At 40.8% G+C, this 18685-nt stretch overlaps 1 protein-coding gene across 1 annotated transcript in view; it reads left to right on the forward strand.

Annotated features, from left to right (window-relative positions):
• The window catches only part of AFAP1 (actin filament associated protein 1), a 148736-nt gene that overhangs the window by 69880 nt on the left and 60171 nt on the right, over positions 1–18685 (forward strand). The window contains exons 5-6 of the mRNA XM_008578719.1: positions 5853–6064; positions 9774–9953. Coding sequence (XP_008576941.1) covers positions 5853–6064; positions 9774–9953 — 392 coding nt within the window. The remainder of the gene's footprint in view (positions 1–5852; positions 6065–9773; positions 9954–18685) is intronic.

Below are 18685 nucleotides of genomic sequence, written 5' to 3' on the forward strand. Positions count from 1 at the left end.
GGGGGGGGGGGGGGGGGGGGGGGGGGGGGCAGGGAGAAGGCAGAGACAATGAAGAGAAAAACCTGCCTGCAGGGTGGCAGGATGTATGTTGTTAAAAGAAAGATTTTAGACAAATTAATATATCAGATTCTAACTGAGCAAAGAATGATTCACGATTCAGGCAGCCCCCACAATCAGAACAGATTCAGAGGGACTCTGTTGCTGCCGTGCAGTGGGTTAAGATTTTTATTTATAGACAGACAAAGGGAAGTGACACAGAAGATGGAAGTGAGGTGCAGAGCAGGTGCTACCTGTAACTGGCTGAGACTCGGCTCCTTGTTACAAGAATGGGTCAGTCTGCTTGCATGTGAAGTTAGGTTACAGTTCACTGTGTCTCAAGAAACCTTTCGGCCAAACTTAACAGTTCCCCTCTTCTGGTCAACCTCTCAATTTTGAGATCTATCTGCTTTCTTAAAGTTTTATTTTGATTACGTGGCTCTTAACATGAGTGACTCCATTTTGGTTTGTTCTGATCTGTGGGAGGCTAGTTAGGGTTAGGGTCAGGTTTGCACCTAGATGAGAGTGTGACCGAAACTTAGGGCATTAGTGCAACTCTCAGTTACCATCATTTTAGGTTTCTAGTCTCAACACATTATTTACGGGTTACGGTGTCCTCATTTTTGAGAGGTTGACTAAAACTTAAGGCACTGACATCACTCTGTCAAATAACCAAAAGACCTAATAAATACTTCATGAAGCTAGAAAACCAAATTCTAGTTTTGTATTAGCATACTTTTGATATGAATGCTTAATTTTTAGAAAAAATAATAAATATTTTTTATTCATACTTTTAGCAAGCTTGATGGCACATAACATTTTTTACAAGATCCAATTTTTTACAACCTTTTTACAACCTTTTCAATTTCTCATTTTGGAATACCCAGTCATTTTACTTTAGGACAAAAACTACCCTTTTTTTTTTCTTTTAAACTATAACATATCTTTATGTAAGCTTCACTTACCAAAACGCATCTTACTTTCCTCACATAAGATGTGATTTTAGGGCTGATCAGCTGAGTTGGTTGTAGCATGGTGCTGATATCCTCAAGGTCCAGGGTTTGATCCCTATACCAGGCAGCCACCGAGGAAAAAAAGTGGTTTTAATTACCATTCATTAATTGGAATAACTTTAACTCTAATAACCTAGTGAAAACCTGGGAAGTAAGCAGTTTTGAACTATGTTATATCAGCATTTTGTAGATGAAAACCCCTTCATAATTTTTAGAAACACATTTCCTAATAACACAATTGTATTAGTCTGTTTCTGTGTTTATAACAAAAATACCTGGAACTGAGTATAAAGAAACGAGAATTTATTGCTTAGTTTTGGAGGCTGAGAAGCCCAAAGTCCAGGGAACATATCTGGTGAAGGCCTTGGTGGTGGCAACAGTGACCCAGGGGTCTCATGTGGCAGAAACGACTGAGGGGAGAGAGGGAGGGAGGGAGGGAGGGGGAGATATACATACATACATACATACATACATACATACATATATATATATATATATATAGAGAGAGAGAGAGAGAGAGAGAGAGAGGAGAGAGAGAGGAGAGAGAGAGGAGAGGAGAGGAGAGAGACTCTCACATGCTTTCCCTTTAAAACCCTCAGAACCACACCCATGAACTAAGGCATGTTCCTCCTAATAATCTAATCACCTCTTCAAGGCCCCACCTTTCAATTATCATAATAGGATTTTCCACCCTCTTTACAGTCACCGTGGGGATCAAGCTTCTAATACATAAAGCTTGGAGGACAAAATTCTGTCCATAGCAACAATTTTTCTGTGTTTATTAACAGATGCAAATATATTAGCTTCTCTATGCCATATAAAAACAAGATGTTATAGTATATATACCCTAAACCTATATTTAGCAATTAATATTTTAGTATTTTAACCTTCTTAGAGATGACTCAGTTCATGAGTGTTTATTACTTAATTTAAAGTGACTTTAAAGTTTTCAAGGTATTAAAAAATAATTTTGAAACTATCACAAGTTCATCTGTAAACTTTATCCTGTTTTAGTAAGGGGTTGAGTAGAGGGACCCTTGCCCTTTCATTTTTTTTTTATTGACCCATCTGATTATTGCCCTAAATGACTGTTAGCTAGTTTGCATGTTGTAATTTCTGCCTTCTGCCTTTTAAAGTTTTTCCAAACTGGGGTAAATAGAGCAGACAGGTTTGGGACCCTGTAATTTTGGGGGACCAGCCAGGGTCCCTCTGCCATCTGACCTTTGGTAGATTTAGTCTCTGTTCTTACCCTATCACTGTCTGCTGTTACCTATCCAATTTTTAATAACCATGTAAATTTTTTTATCCTAAATTTGCATTTCCAAAGGGATGGCTTAAGTATAACAAGGTAGAATATTTTTATCTCAAAAGCTCAGAGCTGAGACTTTAGGCCTAAATACCTGAATCATAAACCACATTTGCCCAAACCAAGGAAGTACAATATAAGTAAACTGCAAGTAAAGACAGGATAGCCAGAAAAGCACCTTAAGCAAAAGGCTTGTTATGTAAATTTAAAGCAATGCCTTTTCCATCATAAGAGTTTCTAGTGACTCAGTTCTCCCTCTCTTCCTGGTTCAGGAGGCAGACACCCATACAAATGGAGACTTTCTTTACAGATGGAAATTTCCTTTCCTTTCCTTTCCTTTCCTTTTTCCTTTCTCCTTTCCTTTCCTTTTCATTTTTCCTTTTTCCCTTCTCTTCCCTTCCCTTCCCTTCCGTGTATTTTGGAGACCTATTTAGTTTAACAGATGGTCTTTTTAACTTAGCTTTTGTTTCTTAGCTTAAGCTTTTTGTTTGCATTTTGTAAAGTATTTTTAAAGAGAAAATAAACATTTTGTAACTTTTTGGAAACTTCTACACATCAATGGGCCTCCCTGGATATGCCTAATTGGGGAGCCCTTATTTTTAAGTGCACTGTTATTCCTTTGGAACTCCCCACTGTAATTTTAAATTATCTTTAGTAAGATTTCTCCACTTTTGAATGCAATTTCTACTTCCTGGGCCTAAAACTTATACATGTAAAGGTAGGCATAGTGAGAAGGTGAGGTACTCAGTTCTTGAGGAGTTAAGGATCCCATTTTTACATTGAATTTTGGCTTTGGCTCTGAGATCTCCTTGATCAACTTGGCCAAAGATTTTTTTCCTACCTAGGCATGCAAAAGAAAGAAATGAAGAGGATGGAGCACAAAATCCTTGTGAATTTCCAAAAGAAGGGATTCCAGTCCAGATAGAAATTTGCTCAAAGAAACTTAGCTCAAATTATAAATCTGTGAAACTTCAGAATCTGAGAGAGAACTTACCCATGATCTCCAGTTGCTGTGAGAGAGCAACAGATGCCATGGGTCCTGTGAGCACTTCACTTGGTCAGTCAGTGCTTCTGGGGGCGGCTGGAAGCTCTACTTAGGATCCCACTTCTGACACCATCTGTTAAAACCTTCAGACAAATTAAATCTAACAGTTTAATTGAGCAAACAGCAATTAACAAATTGGGCAGCCCCCAGAATTAGAACAGTTTCAGAGTAACTCCACTGCTTCCACTTGGTGGGTTAAGATCTATAGACAGATAAAGGGAGTGAGGTATGGAGCAGGTGCTGCCTGTGATTGGCTGAGACTCAGCTCCTTGTTACAAGAGTGCATTAGTCTGTTTACACATCCAGTTAGGTTACAGTTCACTGTGTCCGAAGAAACATTTAGGCCAAGCTTAATTTAACAATGTGAAGCAGCACAAGTGAAGAATCTGGACTGTTCTCTCTCACTGTCCACAGTGATATTTAGCCAAGACCCATTGGTTCTGTCTCCTAAGCATCTCTCCAGTCAGCTCCTGCTCACATCCCTCTGGACACAGTCCCAGTAGGGCTGTCAGCATCTCTTACCAGTGCTGTTACAGGTGCCTATTAGCTGGTCCCCAGTGTCTTCTGTCATCCCCTTTTCAGCCCATTCTCAGTGCTTTTGACAAAGTTACCTCTTCGGTGTCCTTAGCTGTTGCTTAAAACCCTTCCTTGACTTCTTTCCATTATTGAAAATTCAACTTAAACATTTGATCTTTCTTTTCTCCCCTCTTAGTATTGATTCTTTGCAAGGAAATTAAAATGTGAACATGACTAATGAGTACAAATTAATACACAGTTTCCATTGAGCAGAAAACTTGAGTTCTGTTCTGTGTAAGGTCTGCTGTTTCTGCTGCTACTGCTGGGTTATGCAGGCATTGAGTTGGCCGTTCTTTCTCCTTATCTATCATCCCTCTGTCATTTATGTATTCATTCCTCAAATATGTTTTGAAAAGTGAATATGTTCCAGATGATTCTGGAGGTTGAGGGGAATTCAGAGATGAATCAGACACTGCCTCGAGGAGCTTATCATCCAGCACAGCCAAAAATGATGATAACACTAGTGACAGTCACCAGTATTTATTAAGCACTTGTAATATGCCACCAGCGTCCTTCTGAGAGTTTTGCGGGCATAATTTAAGTTTACTCACAGTCCTTCCTTCTACAGATATGTGTGTACTTGTCGTGTGCTAGGTACTCTATTAGGTGCTGAGGATATCAATCCTACATGACACTCACTTTCCCACAGGGTGCTTACACCTGATGTGGGAGACAGACAGGCTAGCAGAAGTGGTAGCAATATATAAGAAGTTTCATGGTGGGCAGTGTGGAAACAGAGAAAGGGCATTTGGCCCACTTTCTTAGTCTGCCCAGGCTGCTGCAGCAAAATACCATAGATTGGGTGGTGTAAACAACAGAAATTTATTTTCTTATAGTTCTGGAGGCTGGAAGTTCAAGATCAGGTTACCAGCATAGTTGGGTTCTGGTGAGGGCTCTCTTCCAGCTTGTAGATGGCTGCCTTCTCATTGCATCTTCACATGGTGGGGACAGAGTGAGATCTCTTTCTCGCTCCCTTCCTCCTCTGGTAAGGCCACCAGTTCTATCAGATTGGAGCTCCACCCTTATGATCTCATTTAACCTTAATTACCTCCTAAAAGCCCTGTCTCCAAATACAGTCAAATTGGGGTTATGTTCAACACATGAATTGTCGGGGGACACAGTTCAGTCCAGAGCACCCAACTATGTGCCTCTGGGAGGGCTTGCTGGAGGAGGTGTCAGTATGTTAGATCCTAAAAGATGAGAGAATTTATCTAGGCAGAAGCAGGAGGTGAGTAGATGAACAGGAAGCCTGCTAGAAGGAACAGCAGTGAAGACCCTGAGGTAACAGAGAATGTGGTATATTTGGGAAACTAAAGATAACACCAGTGTAAGCATTAGTGTGTCTCAGAGTGAGGGCAACACAATTACAAGGACAGGTGTAAATTACTAGGAAGATTCCAAGGATGGCCTGGAGGAGAGGGGCCTTTGGTTGGATCTCGAATGTTCAGAAGGTTTGTACATGTGATGCCAGCAAGGAGAAGGATACTGCAGACTCAAGAGGACTTTAACAGAAAGGTATGGACACAAGAGACGAGGGACCTCTGTGGGCAGGAGTCCTTTGTGGCAATGCTGCAGAAGGAGGACAGGGCTCGCCCGGCAAGAGCGTGGCAAGGAGTGGACGCCACTGGGTCTGCATGGCGTCCTGTCCACATCCATCATTCTGGGAATGGTCATCGTAAACACCAAACTCTCAGTCACTTCAGTGTAAAACTTCTCATTGAGTTTTCACGGCCCAAGTCTTAGAGTTTTTTTCTTAAGGGGCAGACATCCCTTTTTCATTAAATTATTTGGTTATTAAGTAATGCAATGAGGTGTTCTTGAGCACACAGGCAAATATCAGATGAGGTCCTTTTACCCTTGTTTGTGTTTTTCACAGATTATGACTCGGATGCCATGAGCAGCTCATATGAGTCATATGACGAAGAGGAGGAGGACGGGAAGGGGAAGAAGGCCCGTCACCAATGGCCCTCTGAGGAGGCCTCCATGGACCTGGTGAAGGATGCCAAGATTTGTGCCTTCCTGCTGCGGAAAAAGCGCTTTGGCCAGTGGACAAAGCTGCTCTGCGTCATCAAGGACACCAAACTCCTGGTAAAGCATTGCGAATAAGTAGTGATCTTGTAAAATTGTTAAGATTTTGTTGGCATTCTAAAGCGATGGAATTTATACCAAACCAGTTAAGGTTAACATCAGCCACGCAGGAGGGAATCATGCAGACCTGCACGAGGTCCCGTGAGTGTGCATCTCGTTTAAGTGCTGGAGTCCATGGCCGTCCGTGAGCGGCCCCGTGGCCTCCTGTGTTCAATGCCCTGGGTCTCCCAGCTCCTAAAGCAACCCATGGACAAATTCATTCCCATTCCAGGGCATTGCCTGTGGCTTGTGTCAGTGGAAATGCATAGTATTTTAACTTGCCAGAAGTTGCAAGATGGATTTTCTCATTTGTAGTGAGTCAGTGAATTCCTCAGAGCCAGGTCATAGGAGTGGGCTGGGTAGGCCTTACGAGGTTTGGAGGGGAGAGTGGCCAGGAAAGGAAATTCTTTTGGAAAGCTTAAGGCCAAATTCTTTTTTTCTTTTTTTATCCCAGAAGCAGAACAGGAAGATAAGTAAATAACAGAGAGGCAGAGGACGGGAAAACACAGACCCTTTGTTGTAGGTGCTATTCCAATGGGGTCTCTGTTAAGGAAGCAGGGGCCTCTGAGAATGGTGTGATGTGTCCTGCCTCCCTCACTTCTCTTGTCCTTCTCCTTCCTTCCTTTAGAAACTGTGTGTGATGGCTGGCCGGTTGGTGAGAGCACAGTGCTATAACAGCAAGGTCAAAGGGTTTGGATCCCCCGAACTGGCAAGCTAAAATAGAAACCACGCTTGATTATCAGAATTATGAACTTTAGAGTAAATTTTTACCTTTTGTTTTTCCTTCAAATTAACCTTGGGGGAGAAAATTGCTCAAAATTTTATCGTTAAAACAGAAGACATGAGATTTATGTTTCTGTGTATTATTCTGTATTGGAGCAGATGATTCTTTTTGTTTTTAAACCAAGTTTCATCTAAGGCTTGCGGGAATCTCATTTTACTAGATTCTTAGGACATTGTACATTTTTTAATTAATGTTTTTGTTCTTTTTTTTTTTAAACAGAGTACATATTTTTTCCACATGTGTGGCCTGAATTTCTCCTAAATTTAGAATATGCCAAAAATTATGGCATAGGGAATTTAAGAGTAAAGAATAAAAAAAAAATAATAAAAAGAAAGATTAATATGGTCCTTATTTACAATTTGATATAATGACTGCAAGATGTGGATATATTATATAAAAGTCTTAAAAGTACGAAATCAACTCTCTTATAAAAGCGTAGTTTCATAGCAATGAGGGAAGCCTCGTGGTTGTATGTGGGGTTGGCAATTGGGGCTACAAGTCCCCTGGCCCTCTTCTCCCATCTTATCTCCCTCACCCCTCTGCTTCTCTTCTTTTCCCATCCTCTACTTTTTTTCCCATTTGATCTTCTACTAGTTTTTCCCTCTAAAACCCAGGATGATAATACCTCCCATTTAGAGTAGTTGTAAATATTTAGGAAGAAATTAATGGAAAATCAGGTGAAAGCCCTGTCCTCAATAAAGGTAGTTATTTGTATCTTGAAGCTTTTTTTCTGTTCAAAAATGACCTGGGATCCAGCTGCCCAGATGAGCACTGTGATGCAATGATGTCCTCCCTCAGGACTGAAGGACTTGTTCCCTTGCTTGCAGGGAGGGCTGCTAAGTCCACTGAGGGGATTGTCCCTGTTGAAGAGAGACCTTGAGCCCAAGGCCATGCTCCCTTCCCAAACACATGGTCTACATCCAGTGCCAGGGCATAACAGCCTAGACTTGAGGCAGCTCCGATGGGGCCTTCCAACTCCAGAACTCCTGGGGGTCCCCAGGGCCTTTTACTTGAATGGCATTGTAGTTCAGCTTTTTTGCCCAGTCCCCCACCTCTTCCACCCCTGGTGCTGTTCTTAAGGGCACACCTTAATAAATACCCTGCATGCTGCTCTTTGTTTTAGAGGCAGCTTCCATGGGAATCCAACCTGCTAGATTACAGTTTGTCATGTTGCTGATAACGTGTCTGTTGTAAAGCATTTAAGCAAGGAAAAATATAAGCTGAAAGTTCCCTTTCTGATCCCTTCCACTGCACTGTTAGTTTCCTTTTAGCTTTTTTTTTGTACTTATTCAAAATGCAAAAAGCTGGTCAATGATAAACATTTATAACAATCTGAGGTTGGTTGGTTTTGGAGTATTCTTTTCTTTTTAGACAGGCAACCATCAGTTGAACTTTTTAAAAAAAATGGATATGTTATTTATCTGTGCAATTCAAGAGTCATGGATTTAGAACTAAAGTAGAAAAGGACTCTAGAAATCATTTTTGAAAATAGGTATCTAGGGCCGGCCCGGTGGCGCACCGGAGAGTGTGCCGCTTGAGAGTGCGGTGGCGCTCCCGCCGAGGGTTCGGATCCCATGTGGAGACTGGTTCCCACTCACTGGCTGAGCGCAGTGCGGGTGCAACAACGAGGGTTGCGATCCCGTTACCGGTCAGTAAAAAAGACAAAAAGGAAAAAAAAAAAAAAAGAAAATAGGTATCTATTCACTCATGTCATCAGTAAATGGCTTAGAGTTAACAATGTAGGCTCTGCACTCATACAGTTTGGGCTGGAGTTCTAGGTCTCCCACGTGAGGTTTTCTGACTTTGGGCAAGTTCCCTAACCAACTGAACCTCAGTTTCATAATCTGCAAAATGGACAGCTGTGGTGATTAAATGAGAAGGATGAAATGCCTTGTATGATGTCGACAGTCAGTACTTGTAGCAGATGTTGCTACTAATAACAATATAATTTCATAAAATAAAAATAGCAGCAAAACATTTTACAAATGAGGAAGTGCACTCAGAAAGCTTAAGAAACTTCCTGGGACCCAGATTAAATTAGTAATAGAGTTAGGATCCAGGTATCTGACTTCTTAGATTGCGTATTTCCACTAAGAGGTATGTATGCTTTTGGTCCCAGGTCATACTATTAAAGAAAAAGGGGCAGGGGAAACCTGTGGGCAAAGATTTGATTCTAAGTTTTATAGGTAGTTCCCAGTACTAGCCAGTCGCCAAAAAAAAAAAAGGTACTGGAGTATTATAGGTGGAGATTAAGCCAGAGCAATGTGAATGAAATGCTGGTTTTAATCTTACCAGTTGCAGTCTTTAGAGTGAGTGTCAGCTTATGGGAATGGGGCATCATGAGTATTGGATCTTCTAGTCAAACAGGAAGCAGATCTTTGCGTACATTTTTGTACTTTGTGTCATGATATTTATATCCTTAATAAAATAATTCATCTGTCATTTAGAAAGGGAATAGAGATGAGATAGGCAGATATCAAGCCATATAGGTTATAGAATAAAGTGTCCAAATTACATGTAAGTATGTTTAATATGTTTTTATTTTCATAAATGCATTCATGTAATTTATTGAGGTTGCTCCACTAGAACATAAACTTCATCAGAGTAGGGCCTTTTGTTTCCTGCCAAATCATGGAATGTTCTCGGTAAGCTTTTGCTACGTTCAGGAGTCAAGTATTTCCTGTGCTTGGAGGTGAAGTGTCATGGTGAAGCAGTGCTTCGGGGGTGATCCCTGTTAGTTTGCACGTCCATTTCCCATTGCTGAGCATTTCCACTCTTCGGTTAGACCTTCAGGTGCCTTGCCACCCTCTCTTCAGGCTGGAGTTTTATCAGTGTCTCTGTTTGAACTTACTTATAATACAAATTGATCTGTCATGTTGAATGCAGTGCTATAAAAGTTCCAAGGACCAGCAGCCTCAGATGGAACTGCCACTCCAAGGCTGCAACATTACATATATCCCGAAAGACAGCAAAAAGAAGAAACATGAGTTGAAAATTACTCAGCAAGGCACAGACCCACTTGTCCTGGCAGTCCAGAGTAAGGAGCAGGCCGAGCAGTGGCTAAAGGTAAGTTGTCTGTTACGTTTCCCAGCCATCATCACTTCCAAACTTCCTTCTGAGATCTATTTTTATTTTAATTTGTATTTTTTCAAGCATAGACAACATGGGTTAACTCAAATAGTTTTGTCTTTGGTAACTGAATATTCTGATTACTTTGAGGTTAATCAGAAATGCGTTTCACTTTAGCTCTCGTCTGTCTCCCTTTTGCAAGCTGCTTCTGGGACTTTCTCTTTTACTTTTATTTTCTACAGTCTCACTTTATTGTGTATAGATGTGGATTCTTTTTTATTTATTCTGCTTGGGATTTGCTGGGCTTCTTATATTTATGGATTGTCATCTTTCTAGGTTTTGGAAAAAATTTTCAGCCGTTTTTAAAAAATACAGCTTTGCCCCACTTGCCTCCCTTCCTGGTCCTTGGTTTAAGTACATGTTAGACTTCCTCACTGTGATTTACTCCTTATCTTCTCTTTGTATTTACTCTCCTTTTCTCTCTCTCTCTTTTTTTTTTTAGTCTGGTTTATTTTTTCTTTTTATTTTCCAGCTTACTGTTTCTCTCCTTGGCAGTTTCTAATCTGCTGTTAAATTGGTTCTTATTCACTGCGTTCTTAATTTTAGTTGTAGCAGTAGTTTTCAATTCTAGTTGTTTCCTTTTCAAACTGGGAATATCACTTCTGTGGTTTAAATTTGTTTTAGAAGTGTTCGTTTGGCTTCTACCTCCACAAGCATGGTAAGCGTGGTGGCACTGGTCGTGGGTTTGGTGGGGTTTGGACCTGGTTCTGCTCAGTGGCTAATGGTTGTTCGTGTCACTTTGTTTTCTTGAGTGCCAGGTTATCTGATGTCTGTGCTCGTCATTATATTTGGGGAAAAATTATTGAAATAATCTTTATAACTTTATTGAGGTGTAATTCACATGCCATGAATTTACCTTTCTAAATTACAGTTCAGTTGTTTTTGTCATACATTCACAGAGTTGTGCAACCATCACCATAATCTAAGTTTAGAACTTCCTCGTCACCCCAAAGAGAACGCCATACCTGGCAGCAGTCACTGCCATTTGCCTCGCCCCGCCCCACCCCAGTCCTAGGCAGACACCAACCTGCCTCTGTCTCTGCAGATTGGCCTCTTCTCGATGTTTCCTAGGAAAGGGTGCCTACAGTATGTGGCCTTTCAGGACTGGCTCCTTTCACTCAGCCTCATGCTTCCAGGTTCATGCAGGCTGCAGGAGGCATCCACACTTCCATTCCTTTCCATACCTCCTGTGTCGCATGTAAGAAGCCGTTGCTGAGTTTAAGGTTCTGAAGACTTATACCTGTGTTTTTTCCTGAGATGTTTATAGTGTTAGCTCTTAAGTTTAGGTTTGATCCATTTTGATTTAATTTTTGTATAAAGTGTGAAGTAGGGGTCTGACATCATTCTTTCTCATGTGCATGTCCAGTGGCCCCTACAGAAATAATTAGATTCTTAGGACTGTGCTTTCTTCTATCAGAGGACATTTTCATTTGTCTCTGCCCCCGTGCTTGGGGGCATCAGCTCTCCAAATCAGTTTAATCTAATTTCAGGGCTTGAGATTTTCAGAGCCACACAGATGACTGGAAGTCAGCCTGCAGTCCATTCAAGGGCAGGTTTATATTTATTTCATTCTTACTCCAAGGTACCTTCCTTTGGGGTCCTCATCCTGGTTGTGGTGCATGCCTCATCCTCGGCATGCCGTGGACTCCAGGTTTGGATCCCTTGTCCCACAGAGCCATCAGAGCTGCTACCTGGCCTCTCAGCTGCGTCCTCTGGGGTGACAAAGGCATCCTGGCTGCCCTGCTACCTTTCTGGATTTCCACCTTTTTTGCATCTCAGCCCAGTCATGCCTCCCTATCACAGTACCTCCTTCATGCTTTAGGAAGATGCTCTGTGTATTTTATCTTGCTTTCCAAATTGTCTCCTTCAGGAAGATTGGTCCAAACCAGCTAGTCCCTCATTTCCTGCTTTTCCAAAACCTGTTGTGGAAAAGGGATATGTGGGGAAGGTGCGGAAACCTGGCAAACATTTTATAACAGTGGCTGTTATAATTTGCTAGTCTCTATGAAACCTTGAGGCTCATTTTATCCCTGAGAAAGTATCAGCTTCATGATGTGGACTCCATGGTGATAGCAGTGATAGCTTCTGACAGCTGCTCAGAACACAGAGATGGTGTCTTTTTTTACTTTGTTGGTAGTGCTTATGGCTTTTCTCCTATTGGTAACATATAATATAAGAGATTAAAAAGAGCATTTTTTTTCTCTTTTAAGGGATCCTCCTGGAAGTCCTATGATCAGAAATTCCTGCTGTCGAGCTTACTTTGCCTTCTAGACACAGAACTTTAATATGTTACATATCAACCACCACTGTTACAGATATCTTTAAATCCCTTTAAAGTTTACTTTTCCACCATCATTATCTCTTAATCCTCAAAACAGTCATCCTAGAAAGATGTTTAATTAGGAGTTTCATTTGACAGATGAGAGACTGAGTCTCAGGCAGGTGAAATGATACCACGGTCAACAAGTGATGGAGCTGGGGGTCAGCATCAGGTTTTTCTGGCTTCACACTTCCTTGTCATTGTGCTGGGCTGTCTGACGGTTTGCTGTTTTCTCTTCTACCCCTAACTACTTCTTCTTTTTTTTTTAAAAGATGACCGGTAAGGGGATCTTGACCCTTGTCTTGGTGTTGTCAGCACCACGCTCACCACCGTGATCTAACCGGCCATCCCTGTATAGGGATCCGAACCCGGGGCCTTGGTGTTGTCAGCACCGCACTCTCCCGAGTGAGCCACGGGCCGGCCCTATCCCTCACTACTGTTGTCTAGTAAGCAGGGGACAACAGTTACAAAGCAAGTGAGCTGCCTCCCTGATGATTCTGTCTCCTTCACCTGGTCTCACCACTCTTGGTTACCATCCTTCTGCATTGTGTGTTTAACTGTTCCTTAGTGGAGAACCAAGAAAGGCCACTCTGAAACTTAAGTGTTCTTCTTTTCCTCTGTTTATATAGTTTGTGAACTATCTCATACATACTAAAGAATCCTCCTTTCTTCCTGATATTGGTCTGACATGAAGTCATCTGGATAGTCACTGGGAAATAGCACGGAGCTGACAAATAGACAAAAACAATTTCAAGATGTCAGATGCTGGGGGGGTGAAATAAAAGTGCATCTTGTTTCACCAGATGTGAGATACTGATCAGAGGCACTGCACTAATTATAGAACGATGACTGCATTTATGGATGGAAGGTAATCGCAAGAATTTTTTTTAGCATTTGCTCATTTTTCTTAAAAGGGAAATAAATCATACAGGGTAAATTATCTTTTTGTAAAGAGTTTAAATTAGTTAATTACTCTATTTAATGTTTGTGCTGCTATTTCCATTACATATGATCGTGCAAGAACCTAAGAAGTCTTGATTACAAATAAAAGTCAGATGACAAAACTAGTTTCAGTCATTCAGTTATAGAATTTTAGTTATTTAGGCCAGAAGAGACGGTGTAGTTTAGTTTCTTCCAGATGCTATCATTAGATCAGCTACCTTATCAGAATCACCCGGAGATTTTAAACACATAGAATCCCAATAATTGATTTATTAGAGACCTGAGAATCTTTTTTTTTTCTTTTTTTCTTTTTGTATCTTTCATATCTTTTTAAGGTCTAAAATGCTACAGGTAAAATTGAGACATGCCTCCCCTATTTAGTTCTCTCTCCCTCCTCAAAGGTAATTGTTATCTTGAATTTGGTCTTCATTAATATCTGGGTATGCTTTTTAACAAATACTTTCACTTATATATGTATGTACCCATGAACGATAAATGATACTGTTTTTCGTGTTTTAAAAATCCCACGTTCGTGGCTTTGAGCTCCACATATCTCACAGGGGCTTTTTTCACTCAGAATTGCTTTACGTCGTTCGCATGTGGATTTTCTGCACCTCGTTTTTTTGTTGTTTTTTGGGTTTTTTTGCCTGAACAAAGTATCTTGAGATTTTTGCAATTTAGAGAGTAGAGCAATTCCTCTTTCTTTTTAGTATTTCATAGCAATTTATTGTCTAAATAGACCATACTTAAAAAAAAATCTGTCCCTCATTCATTTGTTTTTAATATTTTGATGTGACAGACAATTCTATAATAACCCTATGCATATATCATTTCACACTTTTGCTACTCTGTAGGCTAAATTCCCAGAAAGAGTAATTGCCTGCATGAAGGTATAAGCGATTGTTATTTTGACATGTAGCCAATTCAGTCTTCGTAGGAGGCTTACCAATTCCCCCACCAGTGGTGTGCCAGAGCTGCCTTTTCCTCCTGCAGTCTTACCAACAGGGTATGCGAGCAAACTTTTATGTTTTTGCCAGGGGAAGGATGGTGTCTCAGTCTGGTTTTAATCTGCATTTCTCTTATTATGAATGACATTGAGTATCTTTTTATAGGGTTTAAGAGCCTACCATTACATTACTGTTTCTGTGAACTATTTGTTTATATCCTTTGCCATTTTTGTCTGTATTCTTTTCTTCGAAATCTATTGTTTCCAGATGACGTAAGCAAAACCAGGCTTGGTAGTCGCTACTCTTGTTCAGCCTGCTCACTTCCTTTTAATAGGAGGCCTCACTGAAGAGGTAGGATTTAGGAGCAAATGAGTATTTTTGTAGTCAGTTAGACAATTAAGGTAAATGGCATTCCAAAGCCATTTTGAGTAAATTTTTATTTGAGTTTTTATAATTGCATCTGAAATTCAGTGTAAGAAATATAGGAGAGCCAGGAAAAAGATGTGAGAGCCAGTATCATGTCCTAGAGCAGAGAGGGGATCAGAATCTTTGGACTGTGGTCTGGGCCCCGCCATTCCTAGCTGTGTGTTTTGGATAAGCTACATAACTTCTCAGTGCCTCTGTTTTCTCATCTGTAAATAGGGATAATGAAAGTATCTGCTTTCTAGAGTTGTGAGGATGAAATAATGCTAAAATATGAGGCATTTGGAGTAGTACCCAATATGCAGTGAGGGCACGTGGAGGTTGAGCTGCTGCTGCTGCTAGACTCCTGCTGTGACATCTCATAAACATACATGCTCCTGCTGAAAACAATTTGGAGATCCAGATGGCAGCAAGATGTTTTGGGGGACCAGAACTGGATTTATGTCACTTCTTTCCACACTGCTTTGGCCGGAGCTGCAGGGGAGGCTGGGAGATGTCATCTTAACGTGTTACATTTCTCACTGTGTAACAGAGATGAAAAAAAGGGTTACTCAAAGCACCATGAATGCCATGAGAAGCCTGAAGGGACTGCACCTCAGCAACCCCTCTGTTAGAAGGAGAAAACTGGGTATAGCCCCGATTCAAAGTTCGCTTTTGCTTTTTACTGTAAAGACAAGGAAGTTTCACAAGAAAAATCAGTTGATTCAATCATTTCAAAAGGACACAAAGACATGGGCAGTGTGACAAGTTATCTATGGATAACTTAAACAATGGAAACTAGTAACATCAGTAAAATTAACAACATGATATTCCAAAGTACAATTTGTGAAAAGCTAAGTTGGTCAAACTGCAATCATTTATTTAAAATATAACCTCTCCTTAAATGATTTAAGCAAAAGTTACATTCTTATGATAAAATCTAAGTATAATTGTCTCTAAAGTTTCCACCAACAGACAGTTTGCCCTTTGCAAACGTTTTTTCACATCTTTCCCTTCAGCAATTCTTAAAATCTCTTAACAGGATTGGTATGACAACCACCTGATAGCTCTAAAATCATTAAAGTATATAGTACCATACCTAAACAGTGATTAGAGTTGATTAGGTGGGCTGTTGCCATGCTGTCTGTAGACTGTTGTCTCTTAACCAAGGACTGTTGCCCCATACATGCATTTACCTAAAAACCCTGTTCTAAAAATCAAATGAGAATCAAGATTTCTAACCCTCTACATTAAAGTGCCAGAAAGAATAAACAGTATGGCGAATCATCTGCTACATTTCCTGTTTCAGGCTAAGCTAATGAGCACCCTAAGACAACTGTCTTAAATAGTTTACATGGAAGAAAATGTTTAAAGGAAATTGATTGTACATTTGAAGACCCAGCGTTCCTTTTTTAACCAGGATGCAGGAGAGTCCTGGTGCTGACTTTGAACAGCCATTTTATCCTGCTACTCCTGCTTCTTTGCCTGTTCCTTGTGGGGAATGCTGAGGTCACATTTTAGGGTTTTTATAGCATCTTATATATAAGACAGTTGAAAAGAGTTTTCTAAGGGATTTTAACATGCTGTGAAAGTATTATGCTGGTTTTGCAGAATTCTCAAGGAGGAATCAAACACAAGTTTACTGAATACATTTTCACTGTAGAACCTGAAGCCTGTATATGCACGTGTTTTTAGAAAGGTCTTTCATATTCACCCAGACATTTCTGGGGCTCTTCATTCCTTCCTTAAGATTTGGGCCTGCATCCAATTTCATTTCCTTTCACCCTAAAGAAATTCTTTAAAAAAAAAATTTAAACCATTTCTTGTAGAGCAGAGCATCTTGAAATAAATTCTTCCAGCTCTGTCTGTCTGGGAATGTCTTGGGAAGAGAAATTAATGTTGTTTGCCACAGTTGCCCCTGACTGTGATGTGTCATTTTTTTCCCTGGCTCCTTTTGAGATTTGCTTTTTATCTTGGTTTTCAGCAGTTGACTGTGATGTGTCTAGATGTGGTTTTATTGGTGTTTATTTTTCTTGGTCTTTGTTGAGCTTCTTGGTTCTGTGGGTTGATACCTTTCATCACTTTTGAAATTTTTTTTGCCATTATCTCTTTTCTGCCTCATTTTTCTCTCCTCTCCTTTTGGAATTCTATTTGTGCATACATATGTTAGGTGACTTGTTATTTTCTTGTAGGTTTTGAATACTCTGTTCTGTTTTTCTTCACTTTCTCATTGTGTTTCAGCTTGGGTAGACTTTTAATTTACCTGTCTTCAGGTTTGTTTACTGATTGTTTTAGTTAGTTTTGTGTTGCTATAACAGAATTACCTGAGACTGGGTAATTTACAAAGAAGTGAGGTTTATTTGGCTTACAATTCTGGGATAGCTGTGTCTGGCATGGGCCTCAGGCTGCTTCTACTCATGGCGGAAAGTGGCAGGGAGCCGGCGGGTACAAGCAGATCACATGGTGACAGGAAGCAAGAGAGAGACAGAGAGAGACGGAGAGAGAGAGGAGGTGCCAGGGTCCTATAAACAGCAAGGTCTCCCAGGAACTAATAGAGCGGGAACTCACTCATTAATCCCCCCTCCCCCAGGGAGAGCATTAATCCATTCATGAGGGATCCGCCCCCATGACTCAATCAGTTTCCAACACTGCCATGTTGGAGATCAAATTTCCACGTGAGTTTTGGAGGGGACAACACATCCGAACTCCATCACTGATCCTGTCCTTTTCTGTTTCCAGTGTGCTGTTAAGCCCATTTAATAAATTCTTTTTAAAAATTTTGTACGAAATAAGTCAATGCCATCATCATAGCTTTTTATTTCACCTCATAAAGGCCACATCTTTATGAAGATTTTTTTTTAAAAAGTTAAACAACTATCATAAAAGGAACAATTTCTAGTTACCTGGTGTATTAGTCCATTTTTGTTGCTTATAACAAAGTACTTTGAACTGGGTAATTTATAGAGAAAATGAAATTTATTGCTTACAGTTTCTTAGGCTGGGAAGTCCAAAGTCCATCTGGTGATGGTGACAGTGACCCAAGGGTCTCACATTGCAAGATGGTGGAAACAGAGAGAGCAGAGAGAGAGCAGAGAGAGCCAGAGAGAAAGACTCCTCTTCATTTAAAGCCCTCAGAACCACACCCCTGACCACATTTTAATCCATTCACTAGGACATGGTCTTACAATCCAATCAGCTCTTCAAGGCTCCACCTTTCAATTACCATAATAGGATTTCCTACCTCTTAACAGTCCCGGTGGGGGCTAAGTTTCTAATACCTAAAAATTGGGGGACACAATTCAAGCATCAGGGAGTTTTGGGGGTACATAATCTACTATATTCCACCCTTGGCCCCCACAAACTCATGTCCTTTTCACATGCAAATACATTCATTTCATCCCAAAGTCTTAACTTATTTCAACTCAGAAGTCCAAAGTTCAAAGTCCCATCTGTGAAATCAGTACAAGTTATCTACTTCCAAGGTACAATGGTGGGACAAGCATAGGATACATATTCCCATTCCAGAAGGGTGAAATAGGCCCAAAGAGAGGGGTAACAGGTTCCAAACAAGTCTGAAACCCAGCAGGGCAGGCATTAAATCTGAAGGCTGATGAATCATGTACTTTGACTTCATGTTCAGTGTCCTCTGCCCACTGGTATGGGGGTTGTGTCTCCAAGTCCTCAGGCAGCTCTGCTTCTGTGGCTTTCCTGGTCTCAGGTGATGCTTTAGCTTTTCCAGGCTGGTGTTCCACTCTGGTAGCTCCACACATCTGGGGTCTCCATGGTGGTCCCACTTTCATCGCTCCACTGGACATGGCACTGATGGGGTTTTTCTGCTTCAACTCCGACCCCACCTATCCACTTGGCATTTCTCTAGCGAAGACTGTCTGTGGTGACTCTGCCCCTGTGATAGGTCTCTTCCTGGGCCCCTAGAGTTTTCCATATGTCCTTTGAAATCTGAATGGAGGCTCCCAACCTTTATAGCTCTGGTATTCTGTGAGCCTGCAGACCTAACACCATGTAGATACAGCCAAGGCTTCTGGCTTGTATTTTCCAAA

This window comes from Galeopterus variegatus, unplaced genomic scaffold (genome assembly GCF_000696425.1).
Source record: "Galeopterus variegatus unplaced genomic scaffold, G_variegatus-3.0.2 Scaffold76, whole genome shotgun sequence".
Taxonomy (NCBI): Eukaryota; Metazoa; Chordata; class Mammalia; order Dermoptera; family Cynocephalidae; genus Galeopterus; species Galeopterus variegatus.